The sequence below is a fragment of the Heterodontus francisci genome, chromosome 8 (assembly GCF_036365525.1).
Source record: "Heterodontus francisci isolate sHetFra1 chromosome 8, sHetFra1.hap1, whole genome shotgun sequence".
NCBI classification, from domain to species: domain Eukaryota; kingdom Metazoa; phylum Chordata; class Chondrichthyes; order Heterodontiformes; family Heterodontidae; genus Heterodontus; species Heterodontus francisci.
The window spans coordinates 55,886,279-55,913,537 of record NC_090378.1 but is presented as its reverse complement, the minus strand read 5'-3'; the positions used below and the strand labels follow the sequence as shown (position 1 = coordinate 55,913,537).

Sequence of the window (27,259 nt, the reverse complement as noted above, 5' to 3'; positions counted from 1 at the left end):
TGAAGCATATTTGAAGGCAAAACATTTTTCTTGAAATGGAAAAAATCCCAATTATTGACAAAGTGTGGTGAATAGCCTGTACAGGTTCTTCCTTCTGCCTCAACTCATCTGCTGCTGAAACCCTCATTCATGCCTTTGTTACCTCTATATTTGACTATTCCAATGCACTCCTTGCCGGCCTCCCATGTTTTGCCCACCATAAACATAAGTTCATCCAAAACTCAGCTATCTGTTTTGCTACAACCAGGTGACAAAGGTGTCTAGGGGTCTTTCTCAGCCTTCACCTGGTCTTACTGTAACAGGGTTTTGGTTTTCTACACACAGAGTTTTGAGCTCCCCCTTGGTGAATTCTTGTTCACCGCTTTCCAATTATAAGGCAAAGAAAGGGGCGACACAGTGGCGCAGTGGTTAGCACTGCAGCCTCACAGCTCCAGCGACGCGGCTTCGATTCTGGGTACTGCCTGTGTGTAGTTTGCAAGTTCTCCCTGTGACCGCGTGGGTTTTCGTCGAGTGCTCCGGTTTCCTCCTACAGCCAAAGACTTGCAGGTTGATAGGTAAATTGGCTATTATAAATTGCCCCTAGTATAGGTAGGTGGCAGGGGAATTGAGAGAAGGTGGGGATGTGAGAGGGTAATGGGATTAATGTAGGATTAGTATAAATGGGTGGTTGATGGTCGGCACAGGCTCGGAGGGCCGAAGGGCCTGTTTCAGTGCTGTATCTCTAAATAAATAAATGAGCACAAACATGCTTTCTTAGGTTGAAAAAAGAAAAGTGAAATTTATTAAAACTTAAACTCGAATTCGGTTAATGCCTACGGATACACGCTGCGCCCCATGCTAGCATGCATATGCGATATGCGCATGCAAATAGAGACAGAAAAGAGCAGAAGAAAAGTAGTGGAGAGGTTTGAGGCAATCTCTGAAGAGGGGTTTTTGTTATTGTGCTTCAAGTGCGCTGTAGTCTTTGCTTGTAGGTAGATCTTGCTTTTCGTTGGGGCCCAATATTCTTCTTAAACCTTGTTCACTGTAGGAGACTTTTCTCTCTCGGGGTTCATATGTCTTCAATGGATTCCGAAGCTGGTGAGAGAGATGAGAACAGACAGGTGAGGCTGCAGCAAGCCAGCCATGGGAGGTCTTTTCAGTCCAGGAGCAAACAACTTTTATGCCTTCAAACACTCTCTCTCCAATTTAAAACTCCCCTAGTTGGCCAGCAGTTGGTCACGTGACTGACTGGTTTGACTAGGTCTCTTCTGTGTATTGGGAGCATCTTAGCAGTCAACCTGTAATGCTAGTTCCTCCCCCTTCAACGTCTGGTAATCAAAAGTCCATTGTGGATTGAATGTGTCAGGGCATGGTCTTTTGTCCCTTTTAAGAACTGTCTGTAAATATGCAAATGTCTTTCCAGTCAAGGGTCTGGTATTTTTTTTTTAAAAAGCAAGTTCTTTCTTTACTCCAGTAACAGTTTAAAAATCAGTGTCCATGTGGCAAAATTAATGTGCCTCATTCTTGGCAGGTGGGGGCCTGCATGATAGTATCTTAACTCGCATTACATCCTGGTCACCAATTACCCCTGTTCTCACTGACCTATATTTGCAACTGGTTAAGCAACGCCTCGATTTTAAAATTTTCATCCTTGTTTTCAAATCTCTCCATGGCCTCATCTGTCCCTATCTCTGCAATCTCCTCCAGCCCCACAACCCTCCGAGATATCTGTGCTCCTCTAATTCTGGTGTCTTCAGCATCCCCAATTTTAATCACACCATCATTGGTGGTCATACCTTAAGCTGCCTGGGCCCTACATTCTGGAGTTCCCTCGCTTAACCTCTCTGCTTCTCTATTCACTTTCCTCCTTAAAACCTACCTCTTTGACAAAGCTTTTGGTCATCTTCCCTAAAAACTCCTTATCTGACTCAGTGTCATATTCTGCTTTATAATACTCCTGTGAAGTGCCTTGGGACTGTTTATTAGATTAAAAGCACTATATAAATACAAGTTGCTGTCATTTATAGGAAAGCTGTAAGCCTTGAATAAAGTAAAGTAAAGAATAAAGCAAGCATGGTATCTGTGATGATCTCATCATATCATTGATTACATAAATTGAATTAAATATGCTATAGAAACACAAATGGGAAAAGTGATCTTGAAGAAGGCAAGAGCACTATATGCCAATAAAGAGTTGTCTGTAACAAGGGCTCGATGGCACATTATTCTATAAAACAAAAGGCGAGCTTCACACCTCCATTTGGATCAGGAACTGACTTTTCCTTGGCTTCCAAAGCAGCCAATAAAAGTAAAACAGGGCTTCTTCCCATTTGTCTTCTGGTGTGTCCAACCCATACTGATAAAATAAAAAAGGGACCCACAGTATTCATGTATTCCATGTCTCTGTTTGAATGTTGCTCGCCAGCCACTCCAACATAAACATAATGACCCCTGCTTAGCAGAGTCTAGGCACTTTAGAAACATATATGGGTGCAACCATCTGCAGATATACAGGTCTCCTTCTGTTGGCTGTGCTCCTTAGTATAAACAAGCTGAGACCTCTTATTCCAATGGAATGGTTGTAGCTTTGTAAACATGGGGAGCCATTCCTGAGTTATTACTACTTTCTCTGGGTTACTGTAGAAAAGAATGTAAAAACATACCCACTGACCCCTAATGTAAAAGGAGAGAAGTGGCACATAAATGTTTTCCCAAGACAAGATACAGTATAAAGCACAAAAATAAAACATCTCTCTTTTCCACTTTGTGCACACCTCATCCCACCCATGAGAGACAGCAACATTTTACAGTTTTCATGATGGTTAAGTGACAAAGCTTCCAGACTCAAAAGGACAACTGAAATATTCCTCAGGCTGTATGTGTCATTATGCTACATTTAATTTTGTTTCCTGTTATCCTTATTTAGGGGATACAGAAAGGCTGAACCATTATGCAAAAAACAAAAGCAAAATACCAATCATAAAGTCATCAAAAATCATTTGTTCTGTTATCATAGACAATTTTTATATATAAAAATGTAATTACTCATTCACTAGATGTAGTATTTATAGCATCATGGTTGCTTGTTAACAGCTGTTTTGCCTTTCCCAATGAACACAGAGGGATCATAGTAATTAAGCTATTTAGGTGTCAAAATATTTGTCTTTTAAGTAGTAAGGAAGATAAATATGCATTCAAAGTGCTGGTAACAAACAAGAAGCACCAAAATTCCACCACTGAGAGTACGGAGTACTTTTTAGTGAGACTAAAAGGACTCACCTGGAAAGTGCCCGCAGCTATGTGTCACTGTCTGTGGCACTGATAAGTGAAGCATTCACTTATCATTGAATCACACAATCACATAATGGTTACAACACAAAAGGAGGCCATTCGGCCTGTCGAGTCTGTAACAGCTCTCTGCAAGAACAATTTAGCTGGTTCCACTCCCCCACCCTTTCCCTGTAGCCCTGCAATTTTTTTCTCTTCAGGCGCTAATGCAATTCCCTTTTGAAAGCTATGATTGAATCTGCCTCTGCCACACTGTCGGCGTGCATTCCAGATCCTAACCGCTAGCTGCATAGAAACATTTTTCCTCATGTCATCTTTGGCTCTTTTACCAATCACCTTTAATCTGTGTCCTCCAGTTCTTGACCCATCTCCCAATGGGAACAATTTCTTTCAATCTACTCCGCCTGGACTGCTCATGTTTTTGAACACCTCTATCAAATCTCTTCTCAACCTTCTCTTCATGAAGGAGAACAATACCAGCATCTCCAATTTATCCACATAACTGGAATCATTCTCGAAAATCTTTTCTGCATTCTCTCTAATGCCTTCACATCCTTCTTAAAATGCAATGCCCAGAATGCTCCCACTGAGGCTGAACCAGTATTTAATAAACAGGTTCATCATAACTTCCTTGCTTTTGTACTCGGTGACTCTGTTTATAAAGCCCAGGATTCCGTATGCCTTTTTAACCACTTTCTCAACCTGTCCTATCACCTTCAATGATTTGTGCATCTATACCTCCCAGGTCTCTCTGTTCCTGCACCCCCTTTAGAATTGTACCCATTAGTTTATATTGCCTCTCCTCATTCTTCCTACCAAAATGTATCCCTTTACACTTCTCTGCATTAAATTTAATTTACATGTCTGCCCATTCCGCCAGCCTGCCTATATCCTCTTGAAGTCTATCACTATCTTCCTCACAGGTCACAATACTTCCAACTTTTGTGTCATCTGCAAATTTTGAAATTGTGCCCTGCACACCTAAGTCTAGGTCATTAATACACATCAAGAAAAGCAGTGATCTTAGTACTGACCCCTGGGGAACCCCACTTTATACCTTTCTCCAGTCCTAAAAACAACGCTTCACTACTACTCTCAGTTTTCTGTTACTCAGCCAACTTTGTATCCATGCTGCCACTAGCCATTTTCATTCCGTAAGCTTCAACTTTGCTGGCAAGCCTATTATTTATCAAACGCCTTCTACAAGTCCATATACACCATATCAACCATATTATCCTCATCAACCCTCACTGTTAACTCATCAGAAAACTCAATCAAAACTAAACACAATTTGCCGTGAATAAATCCATGCTAGCTTTCCTCAATTAATCCATATTTGTGCAAGTGACTGTTAATTTTGTCCCAGATTATTGTTTCTAAAAGCTTTCCCACCATCGTGGTTAAACTGACTGGCCTGTAGTTTCTGGGCTTATCCTTACACACTTTGCTGAACAAGGATTGTAACATTTGTAATTCTCCAGTCCTCTGGCACCACCCTGTATCTAAGGAGGATTGAAAGATATGGCCACAATTTCTACCCTTCCTTCCCTCAGCATCTTCAGATGCATCCCATCTGGTCCTGTGACTTATCAACTTGAAGTACAGCTAGCCTTTCACATATCTCCTTATTATCAGTTTCTAGCCCATCCAGTATCTCAACTACCTCTTCATTCATTGACTCCAGCAGCATCTTCTTCCTTGGTAAAGATAGATGCAAAGTACTCACTTAACACTTCGGCCATGCCCTCTGCCACCCTTTTACTATTTATTTGCTTATAGAAGATTTTTAGATTCTGTTTTATGTTGGCTGCCATTCTCTCCTCATACTCTCTCTTTACTTCTTATTTCCTTTTTCACTTTCCCTCTGAACTTTCTCTATTCATTCTGGTTCTCACTTGTATTATCAACTTGACATTTTTCATATGCGCTTTTTCTACTTCAACTTATTGTCTAACCCTTTCGTCATCCAGGAATATTTGGCTTTGTTTGTCCTACCTTTCCCCCTCATGGGAATGTACCCCGACTGTACCCAAACCATCTTCTCTTTAAAATAAGCCCATTGCTCCGTTACAGTTTTGCATGCCAATCTTTCAGTTCAATTTACCTGGGACAGATCTGTTCTCATTCCACTGAAACTGGCCCTCTTTTAATTATGTATTTTTACTCAAGATTACTCCTTGTCCTTTTCCACAACTAATCTAAACATTATGATGCTATAAGCACTGTTCCCTAAATGTTCAATGACCATAATAACATTACGTTTCATAATAATTTACCATAGTGCAGGCACTGGAAAGTAAATTGGTGACACTAGCTTTGATGGCACCACAAAATTTGTATTTATTTTAAAAATCAGAGATTTAACTCCCCAAATGACTCATTTGGTAATAAAAGCAGAAAGTGCTGGAAATACTCAGCAACTCAGGCAGCATCTGTGGAGAGAGAAACACAGTTAATGGAGCTCTGGTTGGACCCCAACTGGAGTATTGCATCCAGTTTTGGTCACCACACTTTAGGAAGAAAGTGAAGGTCCTTGAGAGGGTGCAGAGAGGAGATTTACCAGAATGGTTCCATGCATGAGGGATTTTAGTTACAAGGTTAGGTTGGAAAAGCTGGGGGTTGTTCTCCTTAGAGAACAATGTTTCATAATAATTTACCATAATGCGGTTCTCCTTAGAGAACAACCGCATTATGGTAAATTATTATGAAACATAATGTTATTATTAAGAGGAGATTTAATAGAGATGTACAAGCTTATGACAGGCATAGATAAGTTAGACAAGGAAAAACTGTTCCCATTCACTATTGGTACAGGACTAGGGGACTAGGGGACACAGATTGAAAGTTTTAGAACACAGAACATAGAACAGCACAGTACAGGCCCTTCGGCCCACGATGTTGTGCCGAACCTTTAACCTACTTTAAGATCAAACTACCAACCTACCCTTCATTCTACTATCATCCATGTACCTATCCAAGAATCGCTTAAATGCCCCTAATGTATCTGCTTCGACTACCACCGCTGGCAGCGCATTCCACGCACCCACCACTCTCTGTGTAAAGAACCTACCTCTGATATCTCCCCGAAACCTTCCTCCAATCACCTTAAAATTATGCCCCCTGGTGATAGCCCTTTCCGCCCTGGGAAAAAGTCTCTGGCTATCCACTCTATCTATGCCTCTCATCAACTTGTACCCCTCTATCAAGTCACCTCTCCTCCTTTTTCGCTCCAATGAGAAAAGCCCTAGCTCCCTCAATCTTTCTTCGTAAGACATGCCCTCCAGTCCAGGCAGCATCCTGGTAAATCTCCTCTGCACCCTTTCTAAAACTTCCACATCCTTCCTATAATGAGGCGACCAGAACTGAACACAATATTCCAAGTGTGGTCTAACCAGGGTCTTATAGAACTGCAGCATAACCTCATGGCTCTTAAACTCAATCCCCCTGTTAATGAAAGCCAACACACCATACGCCTTCTTAACAACCCTATCAATTTGGGTGGCAACTTTGAGCGATCTATGGACATGAACCCCAAGATCCCTCTGTTCCTCCACACTACCAAGAATCCTGTCTTTAAGCCTGTATTCTGCATTCAAATTCGACCTTCCAAAATGAATCACTTCACACTTTTCCAGGTTGAACTCCATCTGCCACTTCTCAGCCCAGCTCTGCATCCTGTCAATGTCCCGTTGCAACCTACAACAGCCTTCCACACTATCCACAACTCCAGCAATCTTCGTGTCATCGGCAAACTTGCTAACCAGGCCTTCCACTTCCTCATCCAAGTCATTGATAAAAATCGCAAAGAGCAGAGGTCCCAGAACAGATCCCTGCGGAACACCACTGGTCACCGAGCTCCATGCTGAATACTCTCCATCTGCTACCACCCTCTGTCTTCTATGTTCCAGCCAATTTTGTATCCAGACAGCCAACTTTCCCTGAATCCCATGGCTCCTTACTTTCTGAATGAGCCTACCATGGGGAACCTTATCAAACGCCTTGCTAAAATCCATATACACCACATCCACTGCTCTTCCTTCATCAATGTGTTTTGTCACATCTTCAAAGAATTCAATAAGGCTTGTGAGGCATGACCTGCCCCTCACAAAGCCATGCTGACTGTCTCTAGTCAAACCATGCTTTTCCAAATAATCATAAATCCTGTCTCTCAGAATCCTCTCCCATAATTTGCCCACTACCGACGTAAGACTGACTGGTCTATAATTCCCAGGGTTATCCCTATTCCCTTTCTTGAACAAGGGAATAACATTTGCCACCCTCCAATCATCTGGTACTACTCCAGTGGACAGTGAGGACACAAAGATCATCGCCAAAGGCGCAGCAATCTCTTCCCTCGCTTCCTGTAATATCCTTGGGTATATCCTGTCTGGCCCCGGGGACTTATCTGTCCTCATATCATTCAAAATTTCCACCACATCCTCCCTCTTAACCTCAACCTGTTCGAGCATATCGGCCTGTTCCACGCTGTCCTCACAAACGACCAGGTCCCTCTCACTGGTGAATACTGAAGCAAAGTATTCATTTAGGACCTCCCCTACCTTCTCCGACTCCAGGCACAAGTTCCCTCCACTATCCCTGATCGGCCCTACCCTCACTCTGGCCATCCTCTTGTTCCTCACATAAGTGTAGAACGCCTTGGGATTTTTCTTAATCCTACCCGCCAAGACTTTTTCATGTCCCCTTCTAGCTCTCCTAAGTCCATTCTTCAGTTCCTTCCTGGCTACCTTGTAACCCTCTAGAGCCCTGTCTGATCCTTGCTTCCTCAACCTTAAGTAAGCTTCCTTCTTCCTTTTGACTAGCTGTTCCACATCTCTTGTCATCCAAGGTTCCTTCACCCTACCATCCCTTCCTTGCCTCATCGGGACAAACCTATCCAGCAGTCGCAGCAAGTGCTCCCTAAACAACCTCCACATTTCTGTCGTGCATTTCCCTGAGAACATCTGTTCCCAATTTATGCTCCCCAGTTCCTGCCTAATAGCATTGTAATTCCCCCTCCCCCAATTAAATATTTTCCCTTCCCGTCTGCTCCTGTCCCTCTCCATGACTATAGTAAAGGTCAGGGAGTTGTGATCACTATCACCGAAATGCTCTCCCACCGAGAGATCTGCCACCTGGCCTGGTGGCAAGAGATGCAGGGAGAATGTGAGAAAGAACTTTTTTTACACAGCGGGTGATAATGACCTGAAACCCGCTGCCCACAAGGGTGGGGGAAGCAGAGACAATCAATGATTTCAAAAGGAAGTTGGTTGGCAACTTATAGGAAATAAACTTGCAGAACTATGGGGATTGAGCGGGAGAGTGGTACTGACTGGACTGCTCAGTGGCGAGCCAGCAAGGACTCAATGAGCCAAATTGTCTCCTTCTGTGTGTAAATGAATCCAAGAAATTAACTCTGTGCAAGTGGGTGGGTTTTGAATGAGTTAAAATCTTGCACAATGTTTCAGATCAATGACCTTTCATCAGAAGTGGAAGAAGTTAGAGATGTGACAGTTTTTGACCAAGGAGAGGCAGGATAAAATGGGCAGAGGAGGAAAGAGTAAAAGAGAAAGTATGTGATAGGGTGGAAGGCAGGAGAGGTTATATGACAAAAAGGATGACGGTTCAAGGCAAAAGGAGATGGCAATGGGACAATAAAAAAAACAAAAGATGGGTCTAAAGGAGCTGAAAATGACAAAAGCAGAATTATTACCAGCAACTGCTGCCCAAATAATCTGAAATCATTGAATTCAATGTTGAGTCCAGGAGGCTGTAAAGTGCCTAATTGAAAGATGAGGTGCTGTTCCTCAAGCTTCTATTGTGCTTCATTAGAACAGTGTATGACGTCAAGGACAGAAACATCAGAGTAGAAGTGGGGCAGAGAATCAAAATGACAGGTGATTGGAAGCTCAGGGTCACATTGCAGACTGAACAGTGGCATTGCACAAAGTAATCACCCAACCTGTGTTTGGTCTCCCCAGTGTAGAGGAGACCGCATCGTGAGTTGCAAGTAGAGTATACTAAATGGAGAGAAGCACAAGTAAATTGCATCGTGAGTAGCAAATGCGGTATAGCAAATGGAGAGAAGCATAAGTAAATTGTTGTTTCACCTGGAAGGAGTATTTGGGGCCCTGGATGGGCAGGGAAGGGTTAAAACAAGAAGATAGAAGTCACGCTTCAGCGATACAAAGGCCTGGTTAGACCATACCTGGAACAGCCTGGCACAACACCTTAGGAAGTTTATATTGCCCTTGAGGGGAGTGCAGCATAGATTTACCGGAATGACACCTAGAATCTGAGGGTTAAGTTATGAGGAGATATTACACAAACAAGGGTTGTATTCCTTGGAATGTTGAAGGTTAAGTAGTGATTTGATTGAAGTTTTCAAGATATTAAGGGGCACAGTCAAGGTAGATAGAGAGAAACTATTTCCACAGGTTGGGGAGCCAACCCTTCAGGAGTAAAATTAGGAAACACTTCTACACACAAAAGCGTGGTAGAAATTTGGAATTGTCTTCTATAAACCGTAACTGATGTTCAATCAATTGTTAATTTTGAATCTGAGATAGATTTTTATGAACTAAATGTATTAAGGGATATGGGCAAAGGCGGGTATGTGGATTTCGGTCGCAGATCAGCCATGATCTCACTAAATGGAAGAATAGGCTCAAGGGGCTATATAGCCTACTCCTGTTCCTATGTCCTATGTAAAAGGACAGGTGTGATATCGCCTGTGATTCACTGATGATGCAGTGGGAAGGGGAGGGGCTGTTGAAGGTGATCGAAGAGCAGACCATGGTGTCATGGAGGGAATGGTCCCTTTGGAATGCTGGAAGGGGTGGAGAGGGAAAGACATGTCCGGTGGTGGCATCACGGTGGATAAGCACCATATCATGTGAGATTTTGCAATCTTTCTCTTTCAGTAAAGTTTGGAGTTCTGCCATGAATTCATCAGACACAGAACATCGTAGTGCAGCTTCCAGGCTTTTGTCCAGCAGTTACTTTCTTAATCCCTTTATTTTGCGTTTGGACAGCTGCTATCCTGTCATTCACACCTCGTCCAGACTGATCTTTTGTTCCTTTACATGTCCCATTACCACCCCTTTTGGCTGTGTACCATGAAACCTTTTGTCATTTAATCTCTCTTGCCCGCCACCCTATCACAGACCTTCCCTTTTGTTCTTCTTTCCCGCCGTCCCCCTTTCACTTGCTCAAGACCTTTAAATTTCAACATTTTCTCAATTCTGATGATGGCCTGGATTTTGTGGAGGAGGCGGGCTTCTGGCGCCAGGCTGTAAAGGCCAGGGGAGCCCCACTCAACCTTTACGCACCCCCTTGGTGTGACCCTCCATTGTTCTGGAGGCGAAGCTTCCGGTGCCAAGATCTCCGTCCCTTTAAAGATGGAAATTGCGTCTCCAAGAGCTGTCAGCCAATCACAGGGTTGGTAGCTCAGTAGTATCAGCAGCGCCACCAGGAGTGGTGGCCACTTCTGGTACTGTAGAGGCCTTGGGCCCAGGCCCAGCACTAGAACCCTGGACCTTAAGTAAGTGAGGTAGGGTCACCGGGGCAACGCCAAAACGCCCCGGCAAGTGGAGAAGGGTTTGGTGGGCGGGTGGTCATAAAGTCCATGGGGAGGGGACGTCCTGGGAGGTGCGCTGTTACATGGTTGGGGCCCTCCTTTGGCCAAAGATTTCCTACGGAGGAAGAACCGCCCCAAACCCACAGGGAGGGTGCCTCGTTTTCCAAGGCATCTTCCTCGCGTGGCGGAGGCCCCTCCAACCACTGCAGAAATCCTAGCAGTGGGGAGAAGAGGCCCTTAAGTGGCTGTTAATCGGCCACTTAAGGGCCTCAATTGGCCTCTGGGCAGGAAGGCCGTCCGCAGCCTATCCTACTCCTGGGAAAATCGCTTGGTGATAGGGCAGCAATGGGACCGCCGACCCCCCGCCACCCATTGTGATTCTATAGCCTGCCCCCCCAACTGCCTCAGGGGCGCCCATAAAATCCAGCTCATTAACTCTGTTCTCTCTCCACAGATGCTGCCAAACCTGCTGAGTGTTTCCAGCATGTTCTGTTTTTAGTTGCAAGTGATACTTAGACTTCAACAGAGTGATTGCTGAGAATGCTAACTCAGACCCGTCCCTGCTCTCCTGCCCTACAGTTAGATGCTACTTGTGTTTTGCCCTGTTCAACCTCTTCATTACTTTTTGGGCTTCCTTTCAATTGCCTGGATCGGTTATTCCAATTTGTTTGAGCTGATCGTGATGACAACCTTCCTTCTCCATACGATGTTGCTGGTGTTTCTGTAGTGGTGAAGTCCAGCATTTGTACCCATACAACACACCATTTGAGCAGATAACCAATAAGCCGTAACCAGGGAAGTAAAGCACACGAAACACAAAAAAAAGCTGCACTCTCTTCTTAACTTATCAGCATCTTCAACAACAAATGCATACAAAAAGTAAAAGTAGACATGCATATTCATGGAAATATAAATATTGAGACCACATGCCCCAATAACAGTATCTATTATTATTTTTTTATTTACTAATGAAAATTCAATTAACCACATTCAGATTTCCAATTACCCACATGTGGATAGTGACTGCCGTGTTGGACAACCCTGTTCTAAAACAAACCATTTTGTATTGTTATTTGTCTCCACTCTCCAATAGGCCATTGGAGATCAGTGATCTCCATGCTTTGAATCACTTCAACAGGCAGACAGCAAACAGGAAGCAAATGGCAATATAAGGAATATTTAAAAAAAGACTGCAGTTCTTCTTTCAATCATCCACATAAATTAAATAAAAGAATGACCAAACAGACCCAACAATATCATAGTGGACCTGGAAATTGATGCTCAGATGGTACAATTCCATAATGTCATAAACACACTGATGCTTTGAACTAGCTTAGCATGGTGAGTGGGCCAGAAGTGAAGCCAGTTCATTATACAGCAGGTGATCAGGTCCTTTATCTTAAACAATATTGTTAATGGGGCAGAACTGGGAGATGTTACCACTTCATGAAAACAGAATGGATATTAAGTTAATCTCAGCCAACATATTACTATGGGCTAGTAATATGGAAATGGCATATTACTAGAACTGGCAGCAGTTCCACTGGGCTGGGAAGGGCAGCAAAAAAAAAAGCCACCCTGCTCACTACCAATGACTCCTGCTGGAAAATGTGCATATGTGAACATTGGGTGAAGACAGAATGAGGCTTGGCTGTGAAACCTCCATAAGAAAATAGCCTTCCATCACTCCCTCGCTCGATTCATATATCAGGAATGGCTATCTGCACTACATATTAGAATACATGCAACTGTATCCATTAAGTGTCAGGGTAGGAGGAGGAGAGGAAATTGACAACAAAAATGCCCTCCCTGAAAAATTGTCAAAGTTTAAAAGAAGTCTTCTCTTATAAATCAGTAGGTAAATTTGCTGCCAATTGTAAAACTGAGTGGTATAGTCTAGAAAGGTTTTGGGCTCAATCTGGGTGTTACAATTGGCCTCAGTGTTCTTGGACCAGTGGGGGAAGGATGGAAATCAGCCAAGCTTCCTGCTTTTGAAAAGTGAATACATGCGGAATATCAGTCGAGGACAGGATTGGGCTGAGTTAGGCTACCCTCTCACAACAGAACAGCTTGCTGACGCTCACCGTCAAGGTTCACCCACGAGCAACTTGTGAAACCATACATAACCATAATTTAGCACCAAGGGGAAAATTAGATGGGAAAAGAACTGTAGTGGTGGTAGGAACTATGATGATGTGATGATAGCAGTGATCTCAAAACCTGATAAGATTTTTCTGGTACATCATGCCTCTTTAAAAATTCTTTTGATCCTTCTCTTTCTTGACACTTTTTCTGAAATTTATCAGACTATGTGTACACACCATGAAACAGGAACATTTTAAGTGCAAGTTCAGACCATTAACTACATAGCTTGCTGTCTCTATCTTTGCTTTCTACTGCCAAATTGTTGCGGATCCTTTTGCGAGGGGGTCTGGTCATGTGGTGTGAATGTCTGATGAATGAATCCTGAAAATGATCTTTTATGGCATTGACACCGAGAAATCAATTTTTGTGATGGGCAGCAAAAGAGATAGACTGTTTAAAAGTAACTCTGAAATAATGCCAAATAGATGTCCATAAGTGAGAACAACCTGGTGAAGATAAAAACCACACTTGAGGGCACCTCCTATTATGAGGCCCATTACATTGCTGGTGCTGAATGCAAATGCCAGATGAAGAAGTCTCACCTGAAAATCAAGACCCCCCAACCTGGTGTATCCAGGATCTACTGTTCAATCTGCAGATACTTATTCCCAGCAAAAAGAGGTCACATTTGCCAAAGGACTCAAAATAAATGAAGCGATATTCTGGCTGTCTTCTTCAATATCGAAGGACAAATGATGACAAGTGTTCCCAGTCTCCCTTTACTAATCAGCAGCCTTTGCTTTCATTCTTTCTCTTTCCCCTTTTGTTTTACTTCTCTTTGATCTCCCTGATCACATATTCTCTCAGTTTTGTGCTGTGTACTGTCACCCATGAAAAACTGGCTTGAGACTGGAATGTCCATTTGCCAAGTCCAAAACCAGTTAGGTTCGCAGAGCATGGGAACTGTTGTTTGCTTTGCTGATTTGAAAATTCATTGAGTGCTTTAATAACTAATGCATCTATATCACAGGACACATGGAAAAATGCACTTCTATTCTTTAAGATAAGATTTTTGGTTTGCGGTTTACATTTTATAAATTACCAGACAAGCCACTAAAAGCTAGATCATACCATCCAAACAGTTTGTAACTCTAGTTGAGACACCCCAAACTCTTTTCACATAAAAAGCCTGTTCTACTGTCATCCTACCACTTATATTGCATTTGAATTCATGCCCCAGAGTTGAAGGCACAATTCACCAGTCACCTACAATTTTTCAGTAATATCCTGATCCACAGATATTGACTTTGCATACCAAGAAAAACAAAATGGTTTGATACCTCATCACAATCGTTCAGTATCACAACAACTAGTATGTTTTCCATTTTCCCTAGGACAGTATGTTCCATACAGAAAGAACCAGGTGTCTTACACAAATGTCTCCAATCTTCTAGAATTTCTATTTTTTTAAAAAGGTTGCCTTTTCAAAAAGATATTTGAGATGTGGAGGGAACGTCAAATGAACTTTCAACACCATCAGAAAATCCCCTGCCCCTCTTAAATCTTTGCAGTTTCAATTCAAAGTCTCTCTTTCTATTAAGTAACATGTGCCTTCTGGGTATTAATCTTCTCCATTTCTTTCAATGTTATCGTTTATCAAACCCCTACTGCAAGCCAGCCTTGTGCCCCAGAGAAATAGTAATTGATGTGTTTTCAGGAATCAACAGATTTAGTTTAAAATATCCATTTGAGTAAAGTTAGGGAATCAATGCCCTGCCCTATTTTTATGAAGCATAATGCTAGGAAACATACGTTCTCTGTTACAAGATTTTATGAAAATATAATTCAAATAGTTATTTTAAAATATGTCTAGCAAGCACAGTTTCCTGTCTGACAGCAGTTTGTGAAAAAACTATGAAAATGCCCCAGTGCCAGTCAATAAAACATTCCTTAACTCAAGTGACAGCCCTGAAAAAGCCCTAATAAATATTTGTGTTGGTTCACATCTGGAGTCCCTCCCACACAGTTATATCTTTTGGCAATATTTTCAACTTTCAGCTTTAATGTTTTAAAAATGTTTTAATTTATGAAGTGTTGATTACAATGTTGCATTTCAGTAAATTGTGGAGAACTCAAATGCCATTACTACATTAGTATGGTGCAATCATACAGATTAGAAAATATGCAAGACAATGGCCGTATTACACAAGTACGCCAGTAAAATCAACAAGACCTATTTTCGAGAGCAGGGTGGATTAGAATTCCCCTCATTCGACAGTAATTCCCTTGCAGCAGCAAAAATTGTCACCTGCAGAGGCATCAGCTGCCATTTTCCTACCTGTGGGTAGCCAAGTGCTCAAACATTGCTCACCACCCCATAAAGTCATGTGATTGACATATATGGACCTTCCCCAGACAGCTGAGAATGTACACAAGCAGAAATTAAACTTCCAATTCACAATTTGCTGCAATCCATGCTGTTGCCACTAGTGCTATGGAGATTCCCCATAACATAAATGATGCGGATTCTACAGCACTGGCAACTGAAACTATTATAGATCCTTAGTGTTAGGCTGCGCTTCCATCATATAAATGTAATGCCAGGCAAGATGGAGTGCTTTATTTTGCTTTTTGCTCACTCTTTATATTCTACATTAACTAAAGTACTTTCCATTCAAAATTCTTGTTACTGAGACTTAGCTATCTGGAATTGAAACGAATAATGGTTTGGTTTTGTTCAATAGGTCAATCCTTGCCCACTATTTTTTTTTAAAGGATTACTGGTACTGGTTACTTTTCTTCCTACCTCTTGCATTTCTTTCTAAAGTCACTTAATTAATATTAATGGGCCACAAGCTCCATTTCCTCCTCATGTCACTAGACAGGAAAATCCTTGTCTGCTGAATGACTTGAAAAGGGAAACGTTTCATCAGTCATAAGCATTTCTTTCTGAAAATTGGAACCAAATTTCCCACCAGGTTTCAGAAGGTAGCAGCTAAACACACAACAGAATCTATGGGGCAACTGAGATGATGAATATATTGATATATAGCAAATCATTTCCAAATTAATGAGGTTTATCTTGAGGTCTGCAGAAATGCTATTGCTCAATGAAATCTATCAGGCTCACATCATTAAGAAGGATGAGGAAGAGAGATATTAGCAAAAAAGCTTGGGACATCCTCAAGTGTTACCCATAGCAACAGTGCTGTCCAACATAGCAGCAAACTGCAGACCACCACGATGGCTCTGGTTATTAATTATTACAACATTCACAAAGAAAGAAGTCTTTTAAGTCCAAATTCTCCATGGAAAGATGTTTGGCAAACGTGTTATGTAAATGATATTGAAACAAAGCATTGTGTCACTTGCATGTTGCATAGTCACAATAAGTATGTCATGGGACTCTTGACAAGGGGAAAATGATTTTCATGAAGATGGTGCACTTCAGACAGACTTTGTACTTATTCGTGGGCAAGGATTGACCTGTTTAAACAAAACCAAGCCATTGCTAGTTTCAATTCCAGGTAACTAAGACAAACTGTATAATTCATTGGTTAGGCCACAACTTCAGTACTGTGTGCAGTTCTGGTCACCTCATTACAGAAAGGATGTAATTGCACTAGAGAGGGTACAGAGGAGATTTATGAGGATGTTGCCAGGACTGGAAAAATGCAGCTATGAGGAAAGGTTTGATAGGCTGGAGTTGTTCTCCTTGGAACGGAGGAGGCTGTAGGGAGATCTGATTGAAATGTACAAAATTTTGAGGGGCCTGGATAGAGTGGAGGTGAAAGGTCTAGTCACCTTAGCAGAGAGGTCAGTGACAAGAGGGCATAGATTTAAACTGATTGGTAGAACAGTTAAAGGGGAGTTGGGGAAAGCCTTTTTCACCCAGAGGGTGGTGGGGGTCTGAAACTCACAGCCTGAAAGGGTAGTTGAGACAGAAACCCTCAATTCATCCAACAGGAGTCTGGATATGCACCTCAAGTGCCGTAATCTGTAAGGCTACGGACCAAATGCTGGAAGGTGAGATTAGAATGGGTGGATCGTTTTTCGGCTTGCACAGAAACGATGGGCCAATTGGCCTCTTTCTGGGCCTTAAACATTCTATGATTCTATGATTAACTCTGCCTCTCTGTTAAATAAAATGTTTTATTTTCCCTTCATTTCAAATGAATCAACCTCAGAAAAGCAACTCAATTTGAGTGAGGACTAGAATTGTTGAATCGATATTGTCTTTTTTTTTTAAGAGCGTTTCAGTGTAGCGTTTATGGGTTCTTCCACTTAAAACCTTTCAGCACCTGCTTCAGTTTTATGATCAATGACTTAACTGTGAGAAGCAAAATTCCTGGTCAAGGCTTTTTTTTCTTTTTTAGCAAATTAAGCTTTGAAATCCCAAAATTCTTACTCTTTAAAAGTGATCTAATTGAAAAGATGACCGATATATCACAGTTTGCTACCATGTTTAACAAGGCCCTGTAGGAGGGCTTGTTAAAAGTGAAAGAGTTTTGGTTTCTACGCCACAAATTCCTGACCATACATCTTTAAGGGCTGCCTGGACAAAGTGACAAAGTGCTTTATACTATCTGAATGAGGCAAGGCCCCTGAGGGACAATGGATCACTCTACATACCTGCTCCAAATGCAAAGAAAAAGCTTTTATCTGGGTTTGCCTCCAGAAGAGCTGTCACCCTTTTGCCCATTCTTTCATTCCTCTTGTAGATTAACTCCTGGCGAAAATAGTTGTCTATCTCCTGAGCTGTCACCTGCTCATGCGGCGGGAGGGTGGTGTTGATAAAGTTAGGCAGCTGTGAGAAGAACAAGCCAAGTGATTATTATTCTAAGAATGGCTCCTAGATATGCATGACACAGGAGTACAGAATCTCATGCTTTACTGTCGAGATAAGACAGATTTATTTAAATTGCGTTGAGGTGCAATAATCGCTCAGCTGTTAAATCATGCTGATAAACCAGGCAAGCTCCATGTTTGATTGAATTTTGGACTTATTTCTGTTTTGTACATGCTATCTAAAAAACAGAATATTATTTGATCATTAATATACAGACTGGGGAGCTCCCCCAATGGTTCAACAAGTTTATTCATCAAGTAAAGTATTTTTAAATTGACTCCTTGCCTATGCTGAGTTAGCGGATCTCAGCTGCCATAATGCTTAGTAGCATTACATTGGGCCTCTTCTGAAAGTGCATGTGTGTGTGGTTATTGCATAAGGACAGGATTGGTCTTCGCTGTCCACCTACAGTCAAATAGTTGTGACTCTCAAGTCGCTCACCCTGGAATAATGATCACTTTGGCAAGGTAGCGGGTAAGGTAGGGTGACCAGTATGCCCTCAGGAGTGGAAGGGAAGAGGAAAAAACTGGAGACAAAAAAAACAAAGCATTGCATGCTGGATGTAATCAGTAAAGCGAATACAGGGAAGTGGGGGGAGGGGGAGGGGCCATCATTGGCAAATTTGCATTTTGATGGCCTCCTGAACAAAGTTCCTGGGATTCTCACAACAGAGGAACCTTAATTCTGGAAAGTTCCAGTGATTCCATCTATTCGCTGCTCCTGTTCACATTCCTCTGATGTATCTGATTTGAGTCTTATGGGCATGGAGCTTTGGAGATTTATGTTATCAGATTCAGCTATTGGAGATAAAATCCTGTATCCACCAGCAATGACAATGCTACAGACCCATGAAATTAAAATCAGAAAACTAATGGAGTCTGAATAGCAACACCCATCAACGCAGGAGACAGTGAGAGCCCAGGGCACTTAGAGTCAGCTTTACATCGTATATACAGCATAGAAACAGCCATTCGGCCCAATAAGTGCATAACTGTATTTATTGCTCCATAGAGTCTCCTTCTATCCCTCTTCATCTAACCTCATCAACATATACTTCTATTCCTTCCCCTTAGTGTGTTTATCTAGCTTCTCCTTAAACATATCTAAGCTAGTCACCTCAACTACTCCTTGTGATAGTTTCACATTCTAACCAGTCCCTGGGGAAAGAAGCTTCCGAATTTCCTTTTGAGTTTATTAGTGACTATCTTATACTTAAAGACACTAGTTACGGTCTCTCCTGCAAGTGGAAACATGTTTTTTACGTCTATCCTATCAAACCTTTTTATAATCTTAAAGACATCTATCAATTCTCCCCTCAGTACCACAGAACCTCTGTTTCCCAGTGAAAACTGGATAGTGTAGAAACACCTGAGAAACACATGTGAACTAAATTTTATCCAGCCAGCAGGAGCGGGATTGGAAGCGTGGGGGCAAAAAAACTGGGAGGGGTCACGCTTGCCCGGAAACCCGACGTTGTGGCGCTGTTTCCAAATTTTGTTACTATTGGGAAAGGTCCAAGGTGGTGTTGGCACTACGATGCAGCAGGCCTGCAATTACAATTGCTGAACAGGTATTTAGCATGTATTTGCATCAGTTTGACTCAGATTTTATTGGGGGGGGTTCCAAGTTAAAGAACGGCATATGGGGGATCACGTGTCTTCGGATCCCTGGTCGTTTAAAGGTGGCGGCACCAAGGTGAGACCTCACTGCCGCCACGGGAAGGCAGCCATGGGGAGTGTTGCATGAATGTGGGAAGGGGAACAGTGGTATGTGGTGGCCATTGCCCGACAGTGGTGCAGCCCTCGAGGTAAATGTGTGCACAGAGGGGTTGCAGACTTCACTGCAAGACTGGCTTCGCCTCGGGTAGTGGGCTCTCTGCTAGGGTGGGTGCTGAAGGGTTGCAGCCATCACAGCAAGAGTGAGCTTTGCCTCGGGTAGTGGGCTCTCTGCAAGGGTGGGTGCTGAGGGGCATTAGCCGTGTTCCGAGGGGAGTGGCAAGGGAAGTTTCCAAAGGCAAGGTCCTCTCTCCAGGGACAGCGCACAGGATGGGGAGGTGGGGAGGGTGCTGGGGAATAATGTGACAGTGCACCCTCTGAGGATTCTTACCTCCGAGGTGCCACAATCTGCATGAAAAAACACAAGCATTTGGGGTTCGGCTGCATGGATCTGCCCAGGCCAACCATGCGTGATGTGGTTCTCTAGAAGGGCGGCGGTGGGCACATGAATACAATGCTTCCTCACTCTCTTGGGCGGACACTCCAGTTTTTCCATCTGCTATGGAACAGCTGCCCTGGGAGCCCGCTAGTCCCAGGGCCTCCTCCTCTGCCAGGGTCAGTTCTTGGATATCTGGGATCGCACCTTCAGTCTTCGCCCTTTCTCTAGTGCTGTGGGCTGTTTTCTCTTGCCAGCAGAAGGAGACACACGGTTAGTCTTCCTATGGTGACCATAAGGACACTTGTTCTGGCGGTAGCCCTTGGCCCGTTAGGAGCTCCTGAATGCCTCCTCCTCATGTCCACTCGAAAGGGGACGTGCAGGGGGCAAGTTAAGGCCGGCTCTCTTGGAGATGCAGCTGTGCATTCTGACATGATCTGTTGCTGCCTCAGACACTTGTCACACCTTTTGCAGCCACAGCCTGACCATGGCAAGCTCCTTCCCATGTAGCCACATGCAAAGATAAGATGGGAATGGAGGACTCACCTTGGTGGAGCAAAGGAGGTCATTGACACTCTTAAGACACTGGACCCAGTTTCAGAAGGTGATTCCACAGCTGCTGACCTCCTTTGTGATCTCTGTCCAAGCTTGCTTGATCAGGCAAGAGGGTCTCTTGCTGTTGTCCCTTGGGAAGAGGAGTTCCCGCCTTTCCCTTACAACTTGGAGGAGAATCCTTTGGGAGGCATTGCTAAACCATGGGGCCACCGAGCGTCTTCCACCTGACAGGGCCTTGCTTGAACTGCTGTTTCAGTTAGTATGTTTGCTGCTGTGCTGCTGACTAGAGACCCTGTGCTGTTGTGCTGCTGACTTCCCTGTACTGCTGATCCCCCTGTCTGGAGACCCTGTGCTGCTGACCTCCCTGAGCTGCTGACTGCCCTTTTGGCACCCGGTCATCTCCTCGCCTTATGAGGCCTTGGTCAGCAGCAGAGCAGCACAGGGTCTCTATCCAGGGGGGAGTCAGCAGCTCAGGGAGGTCAGCAGCACAGGGTCTCCAGCCAGAGGGGAGTCAGCAGCACAGGGTCTCCAGACAGGGGGGTCAGCAGTGCAGGGAGGTCAGCAGCACAATAGCACAGGATCTCTAGTCAGCAGCACAGCAACAAACACACTAACTGAAGCAGCAGTTCAAGCAAGGCTAGCAGCACTTTAAATATGGTGCCAGCACCTGCGTTCGTCTCAGATGACAATGTCATTGGTGTCTCGTTAATTGCCCCTCCCCCGTCCTCCAATGGGATAGGTCCCACACCTCCTTCATTCAAATGGGCCGGCTGCTGTGCGATCCCAGTTGGCCAGCTGCGATCGTGACGTGCAGCAATGCCACCCTCATCCAGTGCTGCCGCCAGGACCTGCGACGGGCTGTTGCAAGGAATTGTCATCTCTTCAATACTGAATAATCTACCCAAAATCAGACGGAAGATTGGATGCTAAATGAATGACGGTTACATATCAATGCTGATTTTCCTTTGCCATGTCCCAAACAGCATGTGAAAAACTGATGTAATGCAGAAAAAAAGATTGCTAATCCTTCACCCCTGTTCCAATCCTAAATAACACTGCACTACACAAACCTCCTCTATGGCTTTTTTGTATCATACAATACAAATTACATGTAAATAAATGCTTTGTATGCACACATCATGTAAATTGGTTGTTGCGTTTCCTATATTACAACAGTGATTGCACTTTAAAAGTACCTTTTTGGCTGTAAAGCATTTTGGGATGTTTTGAGATCGTGGAAGGTGCTACATAAATGCAAGTCAAGTCTTTCCTTCTTTAATGTTGTAAACCAGTAGCAAACTATCCATAAAACATTGGTGCTACTGTTTTCTGTGTGGCAATTTATGGGGGGTAATCTTTTTCTTTGCATAATCGTGTAAAACAGATGATAGTGAATCATCCGCTCGTTTTACTTCTCTCCCAATGTTTATTTCCAGCAACTTGCTCCAATTGTGATCAAAATCTTGAGAGCTGTTAAACAAGCTGCCGATTCACAATCACCTGTTTTATGCTACTGCACAGTCAAAATTACACCTTATCTGTCTTAAGGGGAGCCTTATATTGTCAAGAAAATTCTTTAATATTAACACCTGTAATTTAAAAAATTGATCTATCTACTTCCATACTGTTACTGCTTTTCACTATGTGCTGGAGGCCATCTTCAGTACTGTGGATTGTAGGCCCCACTTTGGTGAAATTGTTTATTTGGAGGCAGCTTAAGAGAAACAACCACAAGCCACCTTGACAGCTGTTGAAGAAATTCACCAAGGCCTCCTTAGAGCCACTAACAACTATTTCCTTACCACAGTCAAGAAATGCCCCTCGTGCCTCCCCCCCCCACCATCAACTGTACACCTGCTCTATGACACCTTGAATAAAAAGAGAAACCACATCGCAAAGCCAGCATCAACCTCCTATTCCTATCCCATTATTCTTTGTACCCAAACTTCTTTCCCCTTTTATTCCACCTATTGCTTGATAGTGCAGTGCTATTCTCTTAGAGGTTTCCTTCAAGGCAGACAACAAAGACACCTGGCCTCAGAATTCTGCTGCCACTCCAGCTATGGCACAGCAGCACAGAGGACAGACCTCTAAATCAACATGAAGATCACCAACATGCAAATCACCACTTCTGGCATGAACACATTAAATATGAATCTTATGAAATATTTTCAGAAAAAAATTGAGATTTTTTTTTGAGAAGCTGGTGGCCAGCTTGTGCAACCACATAGATGAGTTTACCTAGCTCTGTAATTCCTTCCCTAAATCTCTCCGTCTCTCTACATCTCTTTCATCCGTAAAACCTAGCTCTTTAACCAAGCTTTTGCCATCTGCCCTAAGATTTCTTTGGTGTCAAATTTTGCATTATAACACTCCTGAGAAGTGCCTTGGGATGTTTTATTGAATTCAAAGCACTATATAAAAGCAAGTTATTGTTCTTGTTGCAAGTGACAACTGTTATAAATGTGGGCATAGGAATAATAATGGGAAAAAAGTTAAAATGACAAGTGTTACACATGACAACTGCAAGTCAAGTTGTACAGATTGTAAGTGTGCGCAGATATTAGTATATTGTAGCTAAATAGATAGGGCACAATTTTTAACATGTTAGACTCTCCACAGTTGATAGCTGCTGCATGGAGTTGGCATCAGGCAGTACATGGTGTAGGGGGAGGTGGAATAGCAGATCCTGGGGTGGTGGGGAATGGGGTGGGTTGAGTGAACAAGCTGGCAGTGAGCTAGGAAATCCTTTGCAGGGCCTGGATGAAGATAAATGCTCCTCCTGCCCCTATGAAAACCTTTCTTTGATTCATTTATAGGATGTGCGTGCCATTGGCAAGGCTAGCATTTATTACCCATCCTAATTGCCCTTGAGAAGAGCATTGAGCAGCCTTCCTGAAATACTTCAGTCCATGTGATGTGGGTACTCCCACAGCGCTGTTAGGTAAGGAATTCCAGGATTTTGACCCAGCGACGATGAAAGAGTGGAAAATATATTTAAATCGTGATGGTGTATAACTTGGAGCGGATCTTCTAGGTGGTTGTGTTCCCATGTGACTGCTGCCCTTGGGCAGAATTTTTCCAGTTCTGTGGGGGTGGGTTTGAAGGTGGGACTGGGCAGAAAATCTGAAAGGAGAGAGGCGGGTCAGTGGGCTGACGTGTTGCCACCTCCAGCCAATCTTGCAAGAGCCAACAGTTACCTGTCCAACAATGGCGGGTAGCCACTTTGCATATTTATCTGCCCCATTGTGAGCTGATTGGGGACGCCACTGGGATCTTCCTGGCAGTGGGTGGCCACTGACAGAGGCCAGGAATATCGGACACAGACCCTGCACCCACCCCGCCACCACCGCCCCCCCCCCCCCGCCCCCTGGCTTGTCAACACCTGCGCATGCGCACACGCAAAAATGGCTACGATATAAAGGCCTGCGATATAATTAATTAAAACGAGCATGGAGCAGTGCAATCACATTTTTGCACACTGAGTCACTTTATTGATATAAAAGCAAAATACTGCGGATGCTGGAAATCTGAAATAAAAACAAGAAATGCTGGAACCACTCAGCAGGTCTGGCAGCATCTGTGAAAAGAGAAGCAGAGTTAACGTTTCGGGTCAGTGACCCTTCTTCGGAACTGACAAATATTTCTAATATTTGTCAGTTCCGAAGAAGGGTCACTGACCCGAAACGTTAACTCTGCTTCTCTTTTCACAGATGCTGCCAGACCTGCTGAGTGGTTCCAGCATTTCTTGTCACTTTATTGATTATGTTTAAGTAATAATTACCAATAATAACTGGACTAATAACTAATGTCTGTAATATAATAACTAATATATGTAGTATAATAACTAATAACATCAACAATTTAAAGCCAATGTACCCACTGACCATTCCAGATTGAACAGTGTCTTTCTCTAGGTATTTTGAATTGGTGAATGGTGGTGGGTGTAGTGATGAGACTCGGATCTTTTTTTTTCACAGGCACTCGCCAACCTGGAAATGATTTTCAATCACTGACATAGATATTAGCCAATGAGGCTGATAGGACAACATCACGTAATGTGGAGGGTGGTGTCGAAAGGATACAGGACATGTCCAAAAGGACATTTTCTCGTGGGCACTCACCGACCTGGAGTGATCTCATCACCGATATTTAACTGGGGCTGGTAGGGTGGCGATTTGGAACCACCCAGTCCCTAATTGGTTGATTTTGATATCATTCATTTTAAATCATCTCCACATTGGTTGGTGGTGCCTGTGAATTACGGACCTTCCTCTCAGGCTGGGATGCAGCATTGCAAACGTCAAAATGCCAGACCTAAAGGCGTCCAGTACCAGAACAGCGCCAGATACACTGAAATCCAGACTGTTCGGTACAAAACTGGATGAATGGCCACTGACGGGCATCCACTAAGGCCAAAGCATGGAAAGTGGCTGGAGGTAGCTTGCCAACAGCTGGTTGGGGGGGCATCGAAGCCTCTTTTAGTTCCCCCACCACCAGAGGCGTAGGGATCAGTGGGCCACAGGCCATCCTGTATAGGGGTTTCCCTCCACAGGGTGTCCTTGCAGCTGTGACCATCATTTATTTTATAAAAGTAAATACCTTTTTGGAGGGCACCTCAAGATGGAGGCATCCTTACAGTCCCCCTCCTGCGGTGGCAGTGCCCACCTCTACCAGTGGGTCTGCCATCCCTCCAAGGCTGCAGGCTCTCTGTTGGGCCTGCAGCCTCAGGAACCTGCCCACTGACCTTAATTGGACAGCGGACCCAGAGACAGTCTCCTCGGGAAGATCTCCCAGGCTGGCAAAATGACAACAAATGCGGGGTTGGGACCCGAAAATGGTCCCACCCATCAATTATTATTAAAGGGCATTAAAATTCTGCCCCTTGTCTTTTTAGGTGGTAGAGGTCATGGGTTTGAAAGGTTCTGCCGAAGAAGCCTTGGCAAGATGCTGCAGTGCATCTTGTAGATGGTAAACATTGCAGTCACCTGTGCAGGTGCTGGAGAGAATGAATGTTTAAGGTTGTGGATGGGGTAACAATCAAGTGGGCTGCATTGTCCAGGCTAGTATTAAGCTTCCAGAGTGTTGTTGGGCATGCACCCAACCATGTAAGTGGAGATTTTTCCATTACTTTCCTGACTTGTGCCTTATAGATGGGATCTCATCATGTTCTCTGTCCTCTGAATTCACTGCCCTCTTAACCTCCCTAAATCTCTCCCTGCATGTAAACTCTCCAACCCACAGTCACGACAGCCCCCTCGACGTAGCCATCTCACGTGGTCTTGCTAGCCCCATCGTATCAATCACAGATAAGATCTTCTCTGATTACTTCCTTGCATCATTCTTCACCCACATCTTCCACACTCCAACCCCACCTCATTCTCTATCCATCCCTGGGAAAAAAAAACTATCCCCCTATTTACTTATAACTGCACTTTCAAAATCTCCACTATCTAGCCTTTGGCCCTCTGTTTGCCACAACATTTCTGCAGTGACTAATTTGCTCAAATGCGCCACCTGTCTCCAATAAAAAGATCAGTCTCTCTCACCCGAGCCATTCCCTCAGTATGGCCCTCATTGCTGTTCCCTTAAGTCTAAGGGACGCAGACTTGAAAGAATATGGTGGACAACTGGTTTAGCCATCCACCGCCAGATCTGGCTGGACCACTTAAAACACTATCGGGTCCTGTCCTCATCTGCTAATACTGCTCACTATTCCAGGATCATCCTGGAATGCAAAGATAACCCCCAGTTTCTTTTCTGTACTGCAGACCGTCTTCTTAAACCCCGCTCCCCTCCACCCTCACCTACAACAATAAGTGTGAGGAGCTCATGAACTTCTTTGTCACTAAGATTGAGACCATCTAATCAGCTGCCTGAGCCACGTCCTTCCCTTCCACTAGCTCACCTGGCCATACTTCCTATAATGCTCCCCACTGTCCTGGCCCTGAACTCATATCTTTCTCTAGTTTCTCTCCTGTCCCCCCTCATGCACTCCCTGAACTCATCTTTATCCATGAGGCCCACCTCCTGGTCCCTCAATCCTCTTCCCACTAAACTTCTGATCACCCAACTTCCCTTTCTGGTCCCCACGTTAGCCAATATTGAGAACAGTTCTCTCTCTTCAGTTGTTGTCCCTCTCTCCTTTATATCTGCTCTCATCGCCCCCTCCTCAAAAAAACAACCCTTGACCACACCACCCTTCAAATTACTGTCCTATCTCCAACCTCCCTTTCCTCTCCAAATTCCTTGAACATGTGAACATGTTGTCGCCTCTCAAATCGTTCCCATCTTTTCTGGAACTAATTGTTTGAATCCCTCCAATTAGGTTTCTGCCCTTGCCACAGTACCGAAACAGCTCTTTTCAAATGACATCCTATGTGACTGTAACAAAGGTAAACTTTCCCTCCTTTCCTTCTCCACCTGCCTGCAGCCTTTGACACGGTTGACCACACCATCCTCCTCCAACACCTCTCTACTGCCGTTCAGCTGGGTGGGACTGCTCTTACCTGGTTCTATTCTTATCTAATTGTAGCCAGAGAATCATCTGTAATGGCTTCTCTTGCTGCTCCCACATAGTTACCTCTGGTGTCCCTGAGGATCTATCGTTGAGGAAGACTAACTAGACTTGATTATTCCAACGCACTTGTGGCCCGTGCACATTAACCTACATTGGCTCCCATCAAGCAACGTATGCTTTTGATATTCTCATCCTTGTTTTCAAATCCCTCCATGGCTTTGCCCCTCCTTATCTCTGCAATTTCTTCCAATCC

The 27,259-nt window shown here is 43.7% G+C and overlaps 1 protein-coding gene across 1 annotated transcript in view; it reads right to left on the bottom strand.

Annotated features, from left to right (window-relative positions):
* Nucleotides 1-27,259, bottom strand: part of trabd2b (TraB domain containing 2B) — a 509,080-nt gene that overhangs the window by 206,436 nt on the left and 275,385 nt on the right. Inside the window, exon 4 of the mRNA XM_068037170.1 lies at nucleotides 17,564-17,738. Within this exon, the coding sequence (XP_067893271.1) occupies nucleotides 17,564-17,738 (175 nt within the window). The remainder of the gene's footprint in view (nucleotides 1-17,563; nucleotides 17,739-27,259) is intronic.